The sequence below is a fragment of the Ahaetulla prasina genome, chromosome 6, assembly GCF_028640845.1.
Source record: "Ahaetulla prasina isolate Xishuangbanna chromosome 6, ASM2864084v1, whole genome shotgun sequence".
NCBI classification, from domain to species: domain Eukaryota; kingdom Metazoa; phylum Chordata; class Lepidosauria; order Squamata; family Colubridae; genus Ahaetulla; species Ahaetulla prasina.
In genome coordinates this window covers 109,305,863-109,322,687 of record NC_080544.1, presented here as the reverse complement: position 1 = coordinate 109,322,687, position 16,825 = coordinate 109,305,863, and the positions used below count along the sequence as shown (strand labels likewise).

General features: G+C 44.0%; 1 protein-coding gene across 8 annotated transcripts in view; it reads right to left on the bottom strand.

Annotated features, from left to right (window-relative positions):
- EIF4E2 (eukaryotic translation initiation factor 4E family member 2) overlaps window positions 1–296 on the bottom strand; it is a 57,418-nt gene extending 57,122 nt beyond the window's left edge. For 2 of the 8 annotated variants that reach the window (XM_058189453.1, XM_058189456.1), the window contains exon 1: window positions 154–295. In XM_058189453.1, the coding sequence (XP_058045436.1) occupies window positions 154–173 (20 nt within the window). In that variant the 5' untranslated portion in view covers window positions 174–295. Of the gene's footprint in view, window positions 1–153 lie in introns of all 8 variants that reach the window. The other 6 variants (XM_058189452.1, XM_058189454.1, XM_058189458.1 and 3 more) reach the window with 5 other exon arrangements.
- Window positions 297–16,825: the final 16,529 nt, after the last annotated feature.

Genomic DNA, 16,825 nt, shown 5'->3' with positions numbered 1-16,825 from the left:
TCTTTGGAATCCGGAGCAAGGGGGTATTTCGGCGAACCCCGCTTTCCCCTCCCCCCCACCAACTGCGCACGCGCCTCGGACCCCCCCTCACTGCACCGGACCGACTGAAGGTCTCCCCCCATGACCTTGCCAATGCCGTCCCGATTCACTCACGCGTCGAATTTGTTGTTCATCCTCCTCGCTCCGTCACTCGAAGCCGCTTCGTTTCCCCCTCAGCCGCACGACTTCCGTTCAGCGGCCTGGCCTCGCTTTCCCCCCACTTCCGGCCCGGCGGAACCTTTGTCCTAGGCGGCGGGTTCTGCCCGGCCTGAGGAGGCAGGTAGCACTCGGGCTGCTGCGAGAGACTTTCTTGACTGCGGCACTCTATGGTGGTCCCACTACCTCTCGTCGTGCTGAGAAGTCTCGTAGAGCAAAAAATAGAAGAGGAGCCACCCCCCCCCGTTGAGCGGATAGGCTGTTTCCGGGATCGCGTGTTTCAAAAATCTGAGAACCGAGAACCGCCCATAGAAATTACGGCAATGCTGAAATGCGCAACTCTTTAAGGAGGTTTTGCGCTACGTGAGAAAGGCTGGGAACCTAAAGGACTTCAGTAGTTGTGGTTTAATGTTTTAATTTAATTTAATTTGTGGTTAACACTGCAGGCTTTCAAAAAGAGACTGGATGGCCATTTCTCTGAATTGGTATAGGTCAGGGGTCTGCAAACTTGGCTCTTTTAAGACTTGTGGACTTCAGCTCCCAGAGTTCCTCAGCCAGCAAAACAAAGCTGGTTGAGGAACTCTGGGAATTGAAGTCCACAAGCCTAAAAGGACCAAGGTTGGAAACCCCTGGTCTAGAAGCATCTTAACAACAACACATACTCCTGTTTAATATGTGAAATGAGGTGATCCAGTTGCTATATAGAAAATAGAATGGAATTGGAATTGGAATAGAATTTTATTGTCACTTTAACTGTACACCAATCATTGCATTCAACTCTCAAAAGATTACGATTATGCATATATATTTTTTATTTCATTTTGTCACAACAGTATACACAAACATTGTCATAAGTTAAAAAAAATATGAAGAATATATGTTTTCTATTTTATATTACAAATTATTATCTACAAGAAAAAAAATCACTCATAAAATTTGAGCAAGATTGCAGCTTTCTTCCTTTAACTGCAGTGGGGTTTAAACAGAATCACACAACCCCAGAAGCAAAACTGAAGCCTGAAGATGACAATGAGACTTCTCAAACTCGCCAAGACACTTCCAATTTTACGCGGGAGAAAACCCGAATAACCAAAGACCTACATATATAATATATATTATATATATATATAATATATATATTATATATATATATAACTAAAGAATATGCATCAGCTATATTAATTTGATATAATAAAGGGAACAATAGGACAGGAACGGTAGGCACTTTTGTGCTCTTATGCACGCCCCTTATAGTTCTCTTAGGAATGGGGTGAGGTCAATAGTAGACAGTCTTTGGTTGAAGATTTTGGGATTTTGAGTAGAGACTATGGAGTCAGGTAATGAGTTCCAAGCAATCTGCAATCAAGTTTGAAGCGGTTGAATTAAGCTTGAATCTATTTTTTGCTCTTGTAAAATTGCGATTGAAGCTGAAGTAGTCATTTACAGGAAGGATATTGCAATAGATGATTTTGTGTGTTAAACACAGGTCATGTCGAAGTCGACGGAGTTGTAAATTTTCTAATCCCAGGATTTCAAGCCTGGGATTAGAAATATATTCTAATATAGAATAGAATAGAATAGAATAGAATAGAATAGAATAGAATAGAATAGAATAGAATAGAATAGAATAGAATAGAATTTTTTATTGGCCAAGTGTGATTGGACACACAAGGAATTTGTCTTGGTGCATATGCTCTCAGTGTACATAAAAGAAAAGATACGTTCATCAAGGTACGACATTTACAACACAATTGATGGTCAATATATCAATATAAATCATAAGGATTGCCAGCAACAAGTTATAGTCATACAGTCATAAGTGGAAAGAGATTGGTGATAGGAACTATGAAACGATTAATAGTAGTGCAGATTCAGTAACTAGTCTGACAGTGTTGATGGAATTATTTGTTTAGCAGAGTGATGGCCTTCGGGAAAAAACTGTTCTTGTGTCTAGTTGTTCTGGTGTGCAGTGCTCTATAGGGTTGTTTTGAGGGTAGGGGTTGAAACAGTTTATGTCCAGGATGTGAGGGGTCTGTAAATATTTTCACGGCCCTCTTCTTGATTCGTGCAGTATATATTATTAATATATATACTGCACGATATATAATATATTCCCCTACACACACATATGCATATATATGCCCTTGAAAAGTATCTTGAAGTCCCAATTGGTTCAAAATGCAGCAGCCCATATGGTTTTATGCAAACCCAGATGCGCACAGGTGTCATCTCTCCTGCGGGAGCAGCAGATTTACTTCCAAGTCCAATTCAATGTGCTGGTTGTCATCTTTAAAGCACTACAAGGCTTGCAACCAGGTTATTTGGAGTAAAGGTGTCCAGCTCCTGGGCTGCAAACTGGTACTGGTTCGCCATCTGTTAGTAACCAGTCCACGCAAGCAAATGAAGTTTCATCTGCACATGCACAGGATCTAAGTAGCATGCAAAACCATCCCCACACCACCCCGGTCTGTGGAAAAATTGTTTTCCACGAAACTGGTCCCTGTTTTCAAAAAGGTGGGCGGAGTGCTGATTTGAAGGACTGTCTCTTCCCGGACATATTTACCCAACCCACCAGAGTGGGGAGGCAGGGAACACTGTGGGTCCATCTCCTAATGAAGTACATTCTGGTGGGACCCAGAAGAAGAGCCTTCTCCATGGTGGCTCCCTCCAGGAGTGAAATGCTCCCTGTTTGAACCGGATCACCCGATTCGATAGCGATGGTGGCGAGTGGTTCGGAGAATCAATAGCAAAAATCCCTGCCCCCCCCCCACCCATGCCCAGCTGAGCCGCCTGATCATCAGTGTTGTTTGGTTTTTTTTACTTTTAAAAGCATTTTTTTAATAAAGTTTTTTATTTTATACACCTTTTATACACATTAAAGACAAAAGACAAGACATACAACATTAACGTATATGTTATGTCCTGCACCGGCAGTGGCGGCCCCTAGTGGTGGAGATGGTTTCTTGTTCTGTTCTGATTGGCTCCCGCTTTTGACAGCTGAATATAAAAGGGCTGTCAAAGCAGGCCTGCTCTCCTGGTTGTTGCTGGTCTCTGTGAGTTAAAATAAACGTTATGTGTGAACATCTGTGGAGCCTCAATTATTATGGAACCCACAGAATATAATAGTATACATATCACTATTTATCAGCTATTTCAAGGCGCTCCATTCCTGTTATTTATACATATTTTAATTCTATCTTATTTTACTCTTATTCATCTATATTTTATTATTACATCTACATTTTACTTTGTTGTTCAATTTTCTTATCTTGCCTATTTTCTAACCATTCGTACCATTTGCACCAGATCTTATAGTAATCTGTTTCTTCTTTCTCCTTAATTTCTTTTGTAAGTTTGTCCATCTCAGCACATTCTAGTATTTTTTTGATTAGTTCTTCCTCTGTTGGTGGAATAGTTGGTGGAATAGTTGGTGCGTATAGTCAAAGCTATGGTTTTCCCAGTTGCAATGTATGGCTGTGAAGGTTGGACCATAAGAAAGGCTGAGTGCCAAAGAATTGAGGCCTTTGAACTCTGGTGCTGGAGAAGACTCCTGCGAGTCCCTTGGACTGCAAGGCGAACAAACAAGTCAGTCCTAGAGGAGATCAACCCTGACTGCTCTTTAGAAGGCCAGATCCTGAAGATGAAACTGAAATACTTTGGCCACCTAATGAGAAAGAAGGACTCACTGGAGAAGAGCCTAATGCTGGGAAAGATGGAGGGCAAAAGAAGAAGGGGGCGACAGAGAACGAGGTGGCTGGATGGAGTCACTGAAACAGTAGGCATGAGTTTAAATGAACTCCAGAGGATGGTAGAGGACAGGAAGGCCTGGAAGAATGTTGTCCATGGGGTCGCGATGGGTCGAACACGACTTCGCAACTAACAACAACAACTGTTGGTGTGTTTTCTTTTTTCCAGTTTTGAGCGTAAGCTATGCGTGCTGCTGTAAGTATATGGAGTATTAAGTATTAAAAGCATTTTTTTCTTTGGCGGAAAAAATGCTTTTAAAAGTTAAAAAAAAAAGCCTCTGCTGATTGCGCGGCTCAGCTGGGATCGTCAGAACCTTTTAAAAGCACTTTTTTACAACCTCTTCGGCCGAAGAGGTTGTAGAAAAAATGTTTTTAAAAGTAAAAAAAAGAAAAGTTGGCCACGCCCACCCAGTCACATTACCCCGCCAAGCCATGCCCACGGGACCAGTAGTAACAAATTTTACATTTCACCACTGGCTCCCTCCCTTTGGACATTACCCCCGTGGAGATTAGATTGGCCTCTACTTTGACACTCTTTAATAAGAATAAAAGGGACGTGGTGGCTCAGGGGCTAGGACGTTGAGCTTGTTGATCGAAAGGTCAGCGGTTCGAATCCCTAGTGCTGCCGTGTAACGGGGTGAGCTCCCGTTCCTTGTCCCAGCTTCTCCCAGCCTAGCAGTTTTGAAAGCACATAAAAATGCAAGTAGAAAAAACAGAGACCACCTTTGGTGGGAAGGTAATAGCGTTCCATGCGCCTTTGGCGTTGAGTCATGCCGGCCACATGACCATGGAGACGTCTTCGGACAGCGCTGGCTCTTCGGCTTTGAAACAGAGATGAGCACCGCCCCCTAGAGTCAGCAATGACTAGCATGTATGTGCGAGGGGAACCTTTACCTTTACCTTTAATAAGAATAATATTATAATCTTATAATATTATTATTATTAATAATAAGGTCCTGAAGTCCTGGCTTTGCCAATGGGCCTGGAGAACTCAGAGTGGGATGGAGCCCATCAAATGGCTTTGATTTGATTTATTGTTGTCACTAGCAGTGTGTGTAGGAGGTTTTTTTATTGTTTTTATTGTTTATATATTGGGTTTTAATTTCCGTAAACCACCCAAAGTCACTGAGAGTGAGTGGGCAGCCATATATTTTTAAATAAATAATGCAGCTATTTGTTCTTCACCTGTTGAGGTGTGATGGAGTGTTGGAAGAAGCCTCCATCTGGATTCAGTTCCAAGTGGGGATAAAGACACTGGAAACATGGAGGCTGCTTGGAAAGATGGTTTAATGGTGATCAGGATCACATGGCTTGAGTTCTTGAACAGAAAAGGGAAGGGAAGCTGTGTGCACCCTGGCTTTATGCTTTCTCTGAACTTTGAATTTCCTGGGGCACAGGAAGAGTATCCTGATTGGTTGGGGGTCTTAGCTAGCCTTGTTGGCTGATGTAATCTTCCCAGGTGCCATGTGGTGAGTTTCTGTTGCTAGATGGGTCCTATTGTGTTGCAGATGATGCTCCATTGACAAAGGTGTGTGGGGGGTGTAAGTTTCTGCCTCTGGCCCATTGACAAAGGTAGGGGGGAGCAGGAAGCTGCAGGGAGCTGCTTTGTCCTTAAAACATGTTTCTCCATTTCTCATCCAGGGAAATATGTTCTGCCTTTTTAATATTTTCTAAAATATTTCATTCTTCTAGGAGGTGGGTAGGTGCTAACTTCCTACAGGAGTTACACTGATGCTGTGAAGGAGGAATCAATTTTTGGCAGGAGCCCACCTCCTTTCTTTTCCCTTCCTGCTTGCATCCCTTCCTGTAACCAAGAGGTGGGTTTCAGCAGGTTCTGACCAGTTCTGGAGAACCGGTAGTGGACATTTTGAGTGGTTCGGAGAACAGGCAAATGCCACCCCTGGCTGGTCCCAGTGTGGGGTGGGAATGGAGATTTTGCAGTATCCTTCTGCTTCAAGCCAGACAGAACTGGTAGTAAAAATTGAATTTCACCACTGCTCGCATTGTTCAATTTTTCACGGGCATCGACGGCTTGGTCTACTGCATGGACCATCTTCAGGTTTTTTTTGCTGTATGTAATGTCAGCTGGCTGGCACAGAGTCTTCTCGGCTCCAAAACCAATGTGTGTGAATTGCATTTCAGCAGGTTCTGACCAGTTCTGAGAACTCGGAAATTTTGACTAGTTGAGAACGAAAATTTTGACTGGATCTATTCTCTGCCTACTGAGTCCCAGCTGATCAGGAGGAAATACCTTATGCCACCAGACTTGAAATCCTGGGTTTAGAAAACTTAGAACTCCGCCGACTCCGACAGGACCTGTGTTTAACTCATAGAATCATCTATTGCAATGTCCTTCCTGTTAAAGACTACTTCAGCTTCAATCGCAACAATACAAGAGCAAACAATAGATTTAAACTTAATGTAAACCGCTTCAATCTTGATTGCAGAAAATATGACTTCTGTAACAGAGTTATTAATATTTGGAACACACTACCTGACTCTGTGGTCTCTTCTCAAAATCCCAAAACCTTTAACCAAAAACTGTCTGCTATTGACCTCACCCCATTCCTAAGAGGTCTGTAAGGGGCGTGCATAAGAGCACAAACGTGCCTACCGTTCCTGTCCTATTTATTTCCTTTCATTATATCTAATTAATATAGTTATTACATACTTATGCTCATATATATGCTTTTATATTATATAGTTGTTTCATGTCAATGCTTATATATACTGTTATGACAAAATAAATAAATAAAATAAATAAATGGGGATTTTGCAGTAACCTTCCCCTAGATTGGGGAGGGAATGGAGATTTTACGGTATCTTTCTCCTGCCAAGCCCACCAAGCCACACTCACAGAACCAGTAGTAAATTTTTTTGAAACCCACCACTGCTATAACCTAGTCGATATCTCCAATTCTATCAATATGCTGTTCCAAAGCTCAGCACCCCCTCTAATGATTAACATTCATATGGACTTGGAACTGTTTGATGAAATACCATGAAAAAATTATGACAATTTTTGACAAATGGTCATGGAAACTCTCAGAAATGATTGATAAATGGACAGTTGTGATGAAAGAAGAACAAGATATTCTGGATAATTTTGAAATTAACCCGAATGTGTTTATACATGTGGAAAGAGAATGATGTATTGAATTATTAAAGCAGGATATTTTATTTATTTATTTATTAAATTTCTACATCGCCAATCTCACCTAATACCTAAAAGAGAGACACAACTATTATACCAAAAATGTGAAAGATTTTTTCCCCTACAGTATGCACGAAAGAAATCTGTTAAAAGTTTCGAAGGCCTTTCTGCGAAGCGACTAAAAAATGAAGATGAATTTCTCTTACTGAATTTACAAAAGAGACTTGCTCAAGTTTTGAAATATCTTTGGGAGAATGATGAAAAACCAAGCTGTGGGATTTTATCTGAAGGGATTAAGAATTAAGATTATTAAAAGTATAGGGAAGAAATAGAAAGTTGGTTTATTCAATCAATATTGAGATAGATAATTAGTATATCTGACATCCTGCATTTGACGTTCGCTGATATGGAATGAAAGACGAGAATTTCAGATTTTACTTTTGATTAAGTAGATTAATTATTCATATTAATTAGGATAGGTTCTCCTTGAAAAGAGTGCTGGACTAGAAGACCTCCAAAGTCCCTTCCAGCTCTATTCTATTCTATTCTATTCTATTCTATTCTATTCTATTCTATTCTATTCTATTCTATTCTATTCTATTCTATTCTATTCTGAGTTAGGAGGAAAGGAGAGTTTATTTATCTCCTAGGCCTTCTTTCTGGAGTTTAGAGTGCAATTTGAGATGGTGATAAATCAAAATTGTGTGTTCATATCTTAAAATGTTAGATTCGGGCAATAACGAGGCAGGAGACCAGGATAGTGACAACAGCTCTTTACTATATGGTGAACCCAGCAGCTCGGGCTGGGAAAACCCTCTCTTTATATACAGTTTAGCCGGAGGCTTCAACCAATCAACAACGTGCTTTTTCCCGCCAGTTTTCCTCCACAACTTTTAAAGATACATTACACTCCTTCCCTCCCAGAGAACACTTTACCAATATTTACATAGAATTAACATCTTATTTTTCTACGTAATCACGCAAGTAGACTGGGCGCCTCCTGACTCTTTCGGACCTGCGCAATTCATTTTCTGGGAGTGAGTCGAGCTGACCGGAGGGACTGTTTGTTCCTCTCAGCTCCTCCTCTAGGCCATCCGCCCTGGATTATTGCAGAGTCGCCCTGCTGTTTTCAGGAGGAACCGTTGGCGCCGCTGGACCTCCTGGAACTCAGATAAGTCCCGCTTGCCCCGGGTTTGAGTCAGCTGTGGATTCAAACATTGATAGTCAGGGCCTGTTTCGCCTGATTCTGATTTACCGTTATGCTTCCTTATTTGGTCTATGTGGCGCTTCCATACCCGGCCATCCTCTATCTCTACTAGATATGATTTTGGTCCTGTTATCTCTAGGATTTTTCCTGCTAACCAGGTCGGGCCTCGCTGTAGTTGTGTGCCCACACTAGGTCGCCTACTGCCATCCCTCTTGTTTTACCGCAGCCCTTTGTAACCGCCTCTGGTGTGTAGTTTGGGTTTAAACGGTCTAGTGGGCACCTAAGCTTCCGACCCATTAATAGCTCTGCCGGGCTGCGGCCAGTTGTTACACAGGGGTTCTGTGTTGGACTGCTAGGAATGTATCGATTTTGTTTGCCAATCGCCTGGCCTGATTCTGGACAATGCTTCCTTTGCGCCCGAACAAACGCTTCTGCAAGGCCGTTCGTCGCAGGGTGGAAAGGCGCCGAGAGGACATGTCGGATGCCCTCCTCTGCCAAGTACCCTCAAACTGGGTTGCCGTGAATTGCGGGCCGTTATCGGAGACTAAAGTGTCGGGCAACCCGTGGGTTACAAATAGGTGCCGTGGGACTGAAATCACGGCCTCGGCTGTCATGGATCTCATGAGAATGATTTCCAGCCATTTGGAGTAGGCATCGACTACTACCAGAAAGGTTTGGCCGTGGAAGGGCCGGCAAAATCGATATGGATCCTAGACCAAGGGCCCTGGGGTCTCTCCCATTCCCGAATCGGGGCCGTTGGGGTAGCGGTCTGGACTCCTGGCAGGCCTGGCATTTCCCTACCCTTTCAGCAATTTCCGTGTCCATTAAGGGCCACCACACATAGCTTCTCGCTAGACCCTTCATTCTCACGATCCCTGGGTGGCCTTCGTGAAGGAGCTCCAATACCTTTTCCTCAATTTCTCCGGGATCACCACTGATCCCCCATAGCAGGCACCCCTTGAGCTGAGAGTTCCCCACGTTTTTACAAATTCTTAAAACGCCGGCAGGGCCAACCTCTTGTACCCAACCAATTACAGTCCTTATTGTAATGTCCTTGTACGAACCCGAGCCACCTCTTTGGATGTGACTGGGCCAGAGTCCAAAGAGTCAATTAGCAGAACTGGTGTCCCCGGAGTGGGGTCTTCGATAGTCTCTGGTAACGGGCATCTGCTCAGGGCGCCTGCATGCCCTAATTCCTTCCTGGCCGGTGTAGTAGTTTGTAAGAATACGCTAGGAAGATAGTCCATCTGGTCAGTCTGGGCGAAAGTGCCACGTTGCGTCGCCTGCCAACAGGCCTAGTAAAGGTCTATGGTCCGTGATGATTTCAAATCACGACCAAATACATATTCATGGAATTTCTTTACTGGAGACTATAGCCAAGGCTTCCTTATCAAGCTGGCTATAATTCCTTTCAGCTGATGACATGGTTCGGGAGTAATATGCAATAGGGGCTTCTGTGCCATTTGGCAACCTGTGGCTGAGCACAGCCCCACCCCATAGGGAGATGCATCGCAGCTTAACACTAATGGCAGCGTGCCATTGTATTGGATAAGGAGGCTATCACCGATAGGAGATTCTTTACCCTTCGAATGCCCTAGCTTCCGCCTTTCCCCAAGACCATGCAGCCGTCTTTGCTAGTAATTTATGAAGCTCGGCTACTGTTGCCTTATTCTTAAGAATACCCAGAAATTGACCAGACCTAAGAATGCCTGCAACTGCTTTTGTTCTTTGGAACCGGGCCTTCCTGATGGCCCGTACCTTGCTTTCAGTGGGGTGAATCCTTCCTGTCTATCCGGTAGCCCAGGAATTCCACAGATTCAACCCCGATCTGGCATTTGTTCAGTTTAACTGTGAGACCGCAGACCGGAAAATGCCCAAAACTTTTCGCAGCCTTACCCCTAATTCCTCTAGATTCTCAGCGGATACCAGTACATCGTCAAAGTATGGTACCACCCTGGTAGTCCCTGCAATAGCGCTCCATTAGGTTCTGAAATAACCCTGGAGCCACACTAACCCCAAACTGTAACCGGGTACACTTAAAAGCCCTCTGTGAGTCACAATTGTCTGCGCTTGGCTGTGCTGCTATCTACAGGCAGCTGTTGATAGGCTTGGGCCAAGTCTAGCTTGGCAAAACCTGCCCTTGCCCCATTGAGTGCAGTAAGTGCTGTACCACCGGGCAGGTAAGCACTCTTTGCAACGCTTTGTTAAGCGTTGCCTTATAGTCAGCGCAAATCCGGACCGACCCGTCCGGTTTGACTGGGGTGACTATAGGGTCTCCCACTTAGCATGGTCAACTGGCACTAGAATTCCCTGGTTTACTAGTTTGTCCAGTTCGGTCAATCCTGGGCTTTAGGGCGAACGGGACCCTCCTAGCCTTTAAACGGATAGGGGCAACTGGGTCTAAGTTAAAGGAGATAGGGGTCCCGTGTACTTGCCCAGGCAGTCTCTGAACGTCCCCAAATTCCTTCATGAGTGCGTCTTTGAGGTTGACTTCGTTTCTGAAGATTCCAGTCACTCCCATGCCCAATGCTCGAACCAGTCCAGTCCCAACAAGCTTGGCAGGGTCCCATCGACTATGGTGATGGGCAGAGTTTTCTTGTATTGTCCATACTCGGCGTGGACGGACGTTACCCTCGAACAGGGATGCGATTCCCTTGGTAGTCTTGTACCTTTAATTTCTGTGGTTGCAGCTTGCGCTTTGCGATGGCGGGTAAGGCTTTCACGAGTGTCCCAGGACATGATCGTGATCGCTGAGCCGTGTCCACCTCAATCGGCACGGCACCCCTCAATCTTTGTTTTCGTAAAGATTTTTTTTCTAGGCGTGTTGCTGCGTGACCCACTCTCACGACAGTCTGATTCAACAGCGCCTTTTTGAATTGACCAATCACGGGCCGCTTCGCGTTCCAGCGCTCTGGTTGGTCAGTTTGAATTTTGGTGGGAAGGTTGGGGTGCTCGACAGACCTGTGCTATGTGCCCTTCCTTTCGCACCGACAAGTCGCATCCTTAAATTTGCATTGTTGTCGTTGGTGTTGCCCTCCACAACTTTGACAGTCACCCGGTCTTCTTTCTCCGGCCTCCCGGTGTGGAAGACTCCTTCCTCCTCCTCACCGTCCGACTCGGCCTGGACCTCTTCATTGTGGACCGGTGTTGATTTCGCACCAGCCGTTGGTGCGACCTGCTTTGTAGGGTTTCCGCGCTTGGGTAGACATCTCATTAGCCCTGGCTTCATCCAAGGCGTTTGCCAGCGTCAAGTTGCTTTTGGACAGCAGCCGCCGCAAAACGGATGTCCCTGACCCACGAATGAGTTGCTCCAGCAATGCCTCTTCCAAGTCTCGGAACTCGCAACGCTTTGTTAAGCGTTGCCTTATAGTCAGCGCAACCGGACCGACCGTCCGGTTTGACTGGGGTGACTATAGGGTCTCCCACTTAGCATGGTCAACTGGCACTAGAATTCCCTGGTTTACTAGCTTGTCCAGTTCCCGGTCAATCCTGGGCTTTAGGCTAACGGGACCCTCCTAGCCTTTAGACGGATAGGGGCAACTTGGGTCTAAGTTAAAAATAGGGGTCCCGTGTACTTGCCCAGGCAGTCTCTGAAAACGTCCCCAAATTCCTTCATGAGTGCGTCTTTGAGGTTGACTTCGTTTCTGAAGATTCCAGTCATGCCCAATGCTCGGAACCAGTCCAGTCCCAACAAGCTTGGCAGGGTCCCATCGACTATGGTGATGGGCAGAGTTTTCTTGTATTGTCCATACTCGGCGTGGACGGACGTTACCCTCGAACAGGGATGCGATTCCCTTGGTAGTCTTGTACCTTTAATTTCTGTGGTTTCAGCTTGCGCTTATGATGGCGGGTAAGGCTTTCACGAGTGTCCCAGGACATGATCGTGATCGCTGAGCCGTGTCCACCTCCAATCGGCACGGCACCCCTCAATCTTTGTTTTCGTAAAGATTTTTTTTCTAGGCGTGTTGCTGCGTGACCCACTCACGACAGTCTGATTCAACTTCGCCTTTTTGAATTGACCAATCACGGGCCGCTTGCCGTTCCGCTCTGGTTGGTCAGTTTGAATTTTGGTGGGAAGGTTGGGGTGCTCGACAGACCTGTGCTATGCCCTTCCTCGCACACCGACAAGTCGCATCCTTAAATTTGCATTGTTGTCGTTGGTGTTGCCCTCCACAACTCGCAGTCACCCGGTCTTCTTTCTCCGCCTCCCGTGTGGAAGACTCCTTCCTCCTCCTCACCGTCCGACTCGGCCTGGACCTCTTCATTGTGGACGGGGTTGATTTCGCACCAGCCGTTGGTGCGACCTGCTTTTGTAGGGTTTCCGCGCTTGGGTAGACATCTCATTAGCCCTGGCTTCATCCAAGGCGCTTGCCAGCTGTTGCTTTTGGACAGCAGCCGCCGCAAACGGATGTCCCTGACCCACGAATGAGTTGCTCCAGCAATGCCTCTTCCAAGTCTCGAACTCGCAATGGTTCGTGGCTTTCCTCAGGGCTGCCATGTATCGCTGATGGACTCGCCCTCTTGCCTACGCTCCTGAATTGCACCGTGCACATACTTGGGCCAGGTTGGTGCATAATGGGCTTTCAATATGGTCTGTAGAGTCTGCCACGGCACCGACAGTACCGGGCGTTATTCCGCCAACGATTCTGCGTGTCGAAAACCTCTGGACCGCAGTGGCTCAGGAAATACGCCGCTTCCTGTTGTCTGAGACTCCTTGAAGTTCGCTCGCCTCGAGGAAACACTCAAACGAGCCATGTATGACCCCATTTTCCTTAGCTGGGTCGAATGGCGCTGGCGGTGTGTAGCTGGACATCGCTGCTTTCCGCCCCTTGTTTGCTGGGTTCGCGTCTTCCTGGTGAATTCAGCTTTTTTCCTGGCGCTCTTAGCCTCGAGATCCCACCTTCGTCGCCAGTGTTAAATTCGGGCAATAACGAGGCAGGAGACCAGGATAGTGACAACAGCTTTTTACTATATGGTGAACCCAGCAGCTCGGGCTGGGAAAACCCTCTCTTTATATACAGTTTAGCCGGAGGCTTCCTCCAATCAGCAACGTGCTTTTTCCCGCTCAGTTTTCCCTCCACAACTTTTAAAGATACATTACAGGGGAAGTTTCTTTTTTATTTTTTTCACGCTTTTATATATTTTACTGGTTTGTATAGTTTTTATTAAGGGATGCCATGGCTCAGTGGCTAAGACGCTGAGCTTGTCGATCGAAAGGTGGTAGCTTCAGCGTTCAATCTAGCACCGCATAACGGGTGAACTCTCATTTGTCCCAGCTTCTGCCAACCTAGCAATGGAAGCACGAAAATGCAAGTAGAAAATAGGGACCACCTTTGGTGGAAGGTAACAGCCCATGCGCCTCTGGCGTTGAGTCACACATGACCATGGAGATGTCTTGACAGCTGGCTCTTGAAAATGAGCAATTAGGTTGACTACACATATGTGCAGAATTCACCTTACAGTTTTTATTATTTCTACTGTAATCTAATAAAGGAGAATATTTATAGCTCAGGGTTGAAATGAGGGATCCTTGGTGATCTTTGAGCTTGCTTGTTTTAAGAAACATCTTCAAGAAAACAAGCAAGCTTCGAGAGTACCGAGGACCTCCCCCATTGTAATCTTTAATAAAATTATTTGGCAAAAAAAGAGAAGAAGCGATAGCTTATTGATGCAATCTCTCACCTCTGTGAGCGGGAAGTGGAAAAAAGGGTCAAGCACGAGACAATGTATACTGACTGATTGCAATGCTTCCCGAAATTCCCGAAGGCCATCACTCTGCTAAACAAATAATTCCCTCAACAATGTCAAACTATTTACTAAATCTACACTACTATTAATCTTCTCATTGTTCCCATCACCCATCTCTTTCCACTGATGACTGTATGATTGTAACTTTTGCTATCATTAAGGCTTAAATTGCAACCTATGACCATCATTTGTGTTGTAAATGTTGTACCTTTGATGAAGGTTTTTTTTTTCCTTTTCTTTTATGTACACTGAGAGCATATGCACCAAAACAAATTCCTTGTGTGTCCAATCACACTTGGCCAATAAAATTCTATTCTATTCTATGCTGAACTCCTGAGATGGTAAATGTGATCATCGGTTGCAGTTACTTTTCACTGTTGTACCGGAATGACCACTATCGGAGACAGTTGCTAAACAAGGACAGCCTTTGTGTTAGGGCAGGGGTGTCAAACTCTATTTCATTGTGGGCCGCATCAGGATTGTGTTTGACCTCGGTGGGCGTGGTAGGTGTGGTCAGCTCAACGTCACTCATGTCGGGAGCACCTGTTTTCGCTGGCAAAGGGTTGCAGGAGGCCGACGCAGCCAAAAACGGAGATCAAGAGCTCGTTTTTGCTGGCAGAGGCACCCGTGGGCCGGTCCTTCGCTGTTTCCAGGTCAACTCGCGGGGCAGATATAAGCACCCCGTGGGCCAAATCCGGCCCCAGGCCTTGAGTTTGACACCCCTGTATTAGGGCAACTAGGCATAATGTAGAGTGGCAGTTTGGTTTAGTTGTTAAGGCATCAGGCTAGAAACTCATAAGACTATGAATTCCAATTCTTCCCTAGGCATGAGGCAGCTGGGTGACCTTTCAGAAGGAGGCAATGGCAAACCACTGCCAAAATATTTGCCAAACAAAGTGCAGGAATTTGTTCAGGCAATTGCCAGGTGCCATCACCACAGCTCGTGCAAATATCAGCGTGTAGCATTGATACACTGGATTTGGGGCTAATATATTCCTAACGTGTTTGATAAAACACGTTCCACTGGAACAGACAACATGTCTGTCATCATCATCATCATCTACTCATAGTCTTATTTATTTATTTATTTATTTATTTATTTATTTATTTGCATTTATATCCCGCCCTTCTCCGAAGACTCAGGGCGGCTTACACTATGTCAAGCAATAGTCTTCATCCATTTGTATATTATATACAAAGTCAACTTTATTGCCCCCAACAATCTGGGTCCTCATTTTACCTACCAAACTTGGTCTTGTGGAGTCCCTCAGCCAGCAAAGCTGGCTGAGGAACTCTGGGAATTGAAGTCCACAAGTCTTAAAGGGACCAAGTTTGGACACCCCTGTTATAAAGGATAGAAGGCTGAGTCAACCTTGGGCCTGGTGGGACTAGAACCTGCAGTAATTGCAGGCAGCTGCTGTTAATAACAGACTATCTTACCAGTCTGAGCCACAGAGGCCCGTTTATTTATTTATTTATTTATTTATTTATTTATTTATTTATTTATTTATTTATATATTTGCATTTATATCCGTCAAGACTCAGGGCGGCTTACACTATGTCAAGCAATAGTCTTCATCCATTTGTATATTATATACAAAGTCAACTTATTGCCCCCAACAATCTGGGTCCTCATTTTACCTACCTTATAAAGCATTATGGTTTAAGAGTGGTTAGCTCATCAGCCAGCAAAGCTGGCTGAGGAACTAATTGTCACAAAGTTTGCAGAAGTCAGTTGGGCCTGGTGGGACTAGAACCTGCAGTAATTGCAAGCAGCTGCTGTTAATAACAGACTGTCTTACCAGTCTGAGCCACAGAGGCCCGTTTATTTATTTATTTATTTATTTATTTATTTATTTATTTATTTATTTATTTATTTATTTATTTATAAACACAATATTTGTCAAGAATCATAGATACAACAGTTAGTGAGAATAGAATATAGAATAGAATGGAATAGAATAGAATAGAATAGAATAGAATAGAATAGAATAGAATAGAATAGAATAGAATTTTTTTTTTATTGGCCAAGTGTGATTGGACACACAAGGAATTTGTCTTTGGTGCATAAGCTCTCAGTGTACATAAAGAAAAAATAAAATATATTTGTCAAGAATCATAAGATACAACAGTTAGTGATAATAGAATAGAATAGAATAGAATAGAATAGAATAGAATAGAATAGAATAGAATAGAATAGATTTTTTTTTTATTGGCCAAGCGTGATTGGACACACAAGGAATTTGTCTTTGGTGCATAAGCTCTCAGTGTACATAAAGAAAAAATAAAATATATTTGTCAAGAATCATAAGATACAACAGTTAGTGAGAATAGAATAGAATAGAATAGAATAGAATAGAATAGAATAGAATAGAATTTTTTTTTTATTGGCCAAGTGTGATTGGACACACAAGGAATTTGTCTTTGGTGCATAAGCTCTCAGTGTACATAAAGAAAAAATAAAATAAAATAAAAGTGTGATTGGAAGGAATTTGTCTTTGGTGCATAAGCTCTCAGTGTACATAAAGAAAAAATAAAATATATTTGTCAAGAATCATAAGATACAACAGTTAGTGAGAATAGAATAGAATAGAATAGAATAGAATAGAATAGAATAGAATAGAATAGAATAGAATAGAATTGATTTTTTTTTTATTGGCCAAGCGTGATTGGATACACAAGGAATTTGTCTTAGTGCATATGCTCTCAGTGTCCATAAAAGAAAAGATACGTTCATCAAGGTACAACATTTACAACACAAATGATGGTCAATAT